Source organism: Zootoca vivipara, chromosome 13 (assembly GCF_963506605.1).
Source record: "Zootoca vivipara chromosome 13, rZooViv1.1, whole genome shotgun sequence".
Lineage (NCBI taxonomy): Eukaryota > Metazoa > Chordata > Lepidosauria > Squamata > Lacertidae > Zootoca > Zootoca vivipara.
Genome location: NC_083288.1, coordinates 43,725,426 through 43,730,870, shown reverse-complemented (window position 1 = coordinate 43,730,870; position 5,445 = coordinate 43,725,426). Strand labels below are relative to the sequence as shown.

The window sequence follows — 5,445 nt, the reverse complement described above, 5'->3', positions numbered from 1 at the left end:
CCTATCATCTCCTCAGCAGGAGAAGAAGAGTAAGGGGATGTGTGGGCATTCAAGTGGTTGGATATCATCCAAAGTTACTTTTATACTCCTAATCCCACTTCATTTAAACCTCATAAGCAACTATGCTGGATATCAAGAACATATATGATAAGAGAATCTCTTCTGTTTTTTGATCATTTCAGGTAACTTCCTTTCTTGAAAAACAACAATGAGATTACCCTGTTAACAAGTCTACAGAATTTAAATAAAGAAATGACGGACTATACTGTTATTTACATCTTTCTCCGTATCAGCTGCTCTCTGTTATTTAGCTCAGGCCTCACCACAATAATGTAGCATTTAGGGGAAAAGATGCAACCCAACAGGCCAGCACTGGAAGCCAGGATGGAGAAGATCTCCACAGCCACCATGTATTTCCCTTTGGTGCTCAAGTATGTGGGAATAAAGGAGAACCAAACACTGCAGAAGACCAGCATGCTGAAGGTGATGAACTTGGCTTCATTGAAGCTGTCAGGCAACTTCCTGGCTAAGAAGGCCACAGTGAAGCTGACAATGGCCAGGAAGCCCATGTAGCCTAAAACACAATAGAACATGAAAACTGACCCTTCATTACATAGTAATATAATTTCTTCACTCATTGAGTGCATGTCCACATCTGGGAATGGGGCAGACTTTGCCAGCCAGAAGACACAGATTCCTACTTGAATCACAGAGCAGGAAAGGACAATGGAATAAGCCAGTTTTTTGCCTACCCATCTCCTGATCCTGGACCCCGGCTTGGTAGCCATGAATGCCAAAACCACTGAAATAGTCTTGGCCAAGATGCTAGAGAGGGCCACAGAGAAGACCATGCCAAAAGCCGTTTGTCTGAGTGGGCAGGTTGCCTTATTAGGCATTCCAATGAACATCAAAGAGCAAAGGAAACACAAGAGGAGGGAAATGAGGAGAATGTAGGTGAGGCTTCTGTTATTGGCTTTGACAATGGCAGTGTCCTGGTGCTTAATGAAAATGCCAAGTACCACAGCTGTGATCAGAGAGAATAAAAGCGCAGAGAAAGTTGAAACAATGGCCAAAGTTTCCCCAAAGCCTAGGACATTTGGTTTCTTGGGAATGCACTCATTCTGCTCTTCATTTGGATATTGATCCAGAGGACATCTGGCACAGGTTTCCAACCCTGAAAAAAAAAAGTTGTATGGCCATTGGAAACAATCCAGACTATGCTTAAGAGGTTTTTACAGGAGTCGTCTTACGATAGTGTTTGCATGAGGAAAAGTTTCAAAAGTTCTAGCCCAAATGCTTGTGCCCTAGATGCTTTGAAGATAAGATCCCCAAAGAGCTTTCTTAGAGAAAAGACTACCACTTCTATTGCATCCTCCCTCCCCCAAAACTATAGTTTCTTCCAGGACAGAATGCATTTACAATTTTTTTGTCTTGTTGCATCAAAACAGAGCGGGCGGACATACACTCATGGTTTATATTGTTAAAATGTGTAAGATGTGGCATTTCAGCAGTGAGCCATTTGGGAAACTGCATTAAATGATGTAGAATGTACATAGATACAGCGTTGGAAAATCTTTACATTACAGACCAAGCTCACATCCTCATGTTATACTCCCTAGAAGGTTAAGATGATTTCTTCATAGTGGAAGCTTTTACTGAGGCTGAAGGGAAATTATTCTCCTACTGTTAATAAACAATGTAAATTGAGACGAGACATAGCAAACCCCACTTCTGATTTGATGAGAATTTTTTTTAAATAACTTGTATATGGTAATATGACATCCCTCACCTTTCTCATCTGAGAACATCCCACGAGGACATGGATCACAATCATAACAACAAAACTTCTTCCCCTCCTTCTTTTTCTTCTCATAACCAGGAAGGCAGTTGACATTACATAAGGAAATGGGTGGCACCTGTCCAAAGAGACACAAAGAGGTCAATGCAGTAGTACCTCTGGTTATGAACTTAATTTGTTCCGGAGGTCGATTCTTAACCTGAAACTTTTCTTAACCTGAAGCACCACTTTAGCTAATGGGCCTCCTGCTGCCACCGCGTGTTTCCTGTTCTCATCCTGAAGCATCATGGAAACACAAGAAGATTACAATTTTCATACCTATATTGACCATTCATACAACCATCAGATAATTTGATCTAACTGGCTATTTCTTTTGATTGAACTGAAGCCTCATGCCCTTTGCTTTAGAAATTTCACTTGATGTCCTTTAGTGAGGTTCAAGGAGTTGGGATTTGGAAGTAGTGAATTACTGCAGTTCTGCTCCTATTTGGATGGTCCTACTATTTATACCAGATGTTTTGGACTACAATTGCCATCTTCCCCAACCACTTGTCCTGTTAGCTAGGGATCATGGGAGTTGCAGGCCAAAACATCTGGAGGGCCGCAGTGTGGGGATGTCTGATTTATACCATTGGAATAAAGAGAGGCAGTGAAGATGTTGGGCAGATGTATTGCAGTTGTGTTGGACTGGCTTTATAAAACCAGCTTTATAAAAAACAGGGGACTACAATACAATATGTACATAAAATAAGTTGGAACCTTTTGTTCTCTGCAAAATCAATTTATAAATTCTGGTGTCATTTTTCAAAAAGAAATATTTTCAACATTTCCCCCAATGACTCTCAATATATGCAAAAAGAATCTCTTCATCCTTCATATACAAGGAAAAGGGCACAATATTTTGCAAATATTGGTTTAACAATCCTGAAAGCAAAATGGATGTGGCCATTAAAACATTCCAAAAATGTTTATCAATGTGAACCTGAAAGAGGACTATCTTAAGTCAATATTCCAATGGTACTTAACTTTATACAGAATTTATTTATTTATTTATTTGGTGGAAACGGGCATTGTTCGAGGTATAATGGAATTAAGGCAGAACTAATAAATATATTTTGCTGTTTTAAAATAATAGTAATTCCTTTCTGGACCGAAGTACTGAAGATTTCTCCTTCATAAGTCAGCTGAGGTTGAGCTTTTCCCAGTGATGTTTTTCTTTACGAATATATATCCTCAAAGCAAGAGCAATCATACTGCCACCTTTAGTTCCAGAAAAACTGAGAACTGCTTGTGATGGTATTGATGCCTTCTATGCAGAGGTGTACCTAGGCTCCCTTGTGCAAGGGGGCAAGGAGATGTATTAGTGTTGCCAAAGTCGGGAGGAACCATGGAGAAGAAACTCAAAAAGTTTGCTTTCTGTCACCTTTTTTTATAAATGATTTTTTTATTAGATTATACAATGATTCGCCTCCATACATTCAAGCATAATTATCCCAGCATAATTATTACAACAAAAAAAGAAAAGAAAAAGAAAAAGAAAACTTACAATAATTCATCACATTTTGAAAGGGGACTTCCTCATGTTCCCCCTCCCTGCAGCTCATTACAAATCATTATCGGCAAATTCTATATCTTACTTTCCTTAACCTATTCACATCTTCTATTTCTTATTTTATATCATGTTATACCATGTAACACCTTGTCCAAAATAAACTTCAGCTTACTTTCCAAACCTGCAACTTCACGATTACTTATAATTCTCTTCCTACATCAATTCTACAATATTTTTAAAATAAATTGTAAAATTCTTCCATTCCTCTTCCACCGTCTCTTCTCCCTGGTCACGTAGTCTTCCGGTCAGTTCAGCAGGTTCCATATAGTCCAACATTTTCATTTGCCATTCTTTCACCATTGGCATCTCCTGTGTTTTCCAGTTCTTTGCTATCAATATTCTAGCTGCGGTTGTGGCATATAAGAACAAATTCAAATCTTTTTTAGGTATTTCTTTTCCTACTATACCCAATAGAAAGGATTCTGGTTTCTTAAGGAAAGTGTTTTTAAACACTTTTCTCAACTCATTATAAATCTTTTCCCAGAATTCCTTAACTAGAGAGCAAGTCCACCACATATGGTTAAATGTTCCTTCCACCTTCTTACATTTCCAACACTTTTTGTCACCTTTTGTGCTCCTTCAGTCACTTTCTCCTTGGATATTGGCTCCGCCACTTGCCCTCCTTTGTCTGTTTGTCTGCCTGCCTTCATGCATCCCCCACTTCACTCACCACCTACCTTCCTTCCTCCCTTCCTCCCTTCCTCCCTTCCTCCCTTCCTCCCTCCCTCCCTCCCTTCCTTCCTTCCTTCTATTTCCACCCTCCCTCTCTTTTCTCCCCTCCAAGCCCTGCTTGGCACGCTGCTCAAACTTATAATAGTGCCACAGGCCCACCGGGAATGCGGAACCACACAGCTGCTCTGATGGCCAATGCCAGCAGCTGGATAAACCCACCATGAAACTGAGATTCACCTGCATGCCCTGCCCAGCAATGCATGGAACCCATGGAGTACATGAATGGATAGCTGGGCTCCTAGCTGCTCTGACCAAGCCATGATATTTTTTGGGGGGGGGCTCCCCCTGGGCCTGGGCCTGTGGCCAGGGCCAACCTGACAAACACCTCCAAACACCCCTGCTTCTATGATTCCAACTCAACACTATAGTCTCAAGCGGCAACAGAAAAATTCATGAATATTACAATGTTCATTCACAATGATACAGGTAGCTTAGCATTCTGTCTAATGCTTCTTGGTGTGACATGTCTTTTGGGCTTATTGCTATTTATGAATGTGGTTCATTTGTTTACTTATTCATAAAATTATTAGTAGCATTATTAGTAGTGGCAGCAGCAGTTGGGCAGCACTTCCCTTTTCACCTCAAGTGGCAAAACTACACACTCTCCCACTTTTGTGCAGTGATTTTCTTACCTGAGTGAAGACTCTGTGCCATTGGATTCCATCCCCATTCATGGTGAGCTCTTTGCCAGGAGGAGCCTGAGGATCCAGCCTTCCGACTTTGACCCTGACATAGGAATTATTTGGGAAAGTGACCAGGTTTGTAATATCAAAGCCAGCTGCTAATTCTCCATGTTTATTTAATGTGATTTCATCCCCAGCACTGTTGTTGAATGAGATTCTCTGCAGCAATGAATGGAGCTAGGTGGAAAGAGAATCACAAGACAATCTGTTTGGGTGTGAACATCCTTTTTGAGTTGAGATTCAATCCCAACAAGATAGACGGAGTGTTTCTGGGGACAGGGGTGGGTAGGTGTGGGGTATTCCCTAGCCCTGAATGGGTAACTGTGGCCTTAAAGGACCAGGTGTGCAGCCTGAGAGCCATTTTGGACTCACAGATGTTATGAAAGTGCAGGTCAATTCTGTGTCCAGGGCTGCTGTCTACCAGCTGTATCTGGTATTCCAGCTGAGACCCTACCTGTTTGTGCAATGTCTCACCAGAGTGGAACATGCTCTGGTTATCTCCCGCTTGGAGTATTGCAGTGCACTTTATGTGGGGCTACCTTTGAAGTTGACTCAGAAACTAAAAGAAATCCAAAACACAGCTGCCAGACTGGTGACTGGGAACGGCTTCCAGGACCGTA

At 41.3% G+C, this 5,445-nt stretch overlaps 1 protein-coding gene across 1 annotated transcript; it reads right to left on the bottom strand.

Annotated features, from left to right (window-relative positions):
• Positions 1 to 272: 272 nt before the first annotated feature.
• Positions 273 to 4,816, bottom strand: LOC132592985 (vomeronasal type-2 receptor 26-like). The gene is made up of 3 exons (XM_060281318.1): positions 4,775 to 4,816; positions 1,790 to 1,916; positions 273 to 1,024 (listed from the first exon to the last, which is right to left on the bottom strand). Exons 1-3 carry the CDS (start codon positions 4,814 to 4,816, stop codon positions 273 to 275), a joined length of 921 nt encoding a protein of 306 aa, XP_060137301.1.
• Positions 4,817 to 5,445: the final 629 nt, after the last annotated feature.

Coding starts and splice junctions, on each gene's coding strand:
- LOC132592985 (XM_060281318.1), bottom strand. CDS start 4,816: ATGAATGGGGATGGAATCCAATGGCACAGAGTCTTCACTCAG. Junction 1,917..4,774: donor GGCACAGAGTCTTCACTCAG/GTAAGAAAATCA, acceptor CTCTTTGGACAG/GTGCCACCCATTTCCTTATG. Junction 1,025..1,789: donor GATGTTCTCAGATGAGAAAG/GTGAGGGATGTC, acceptor CTCTGATCACAG/CTGTGGTACTTGGCATTTTC.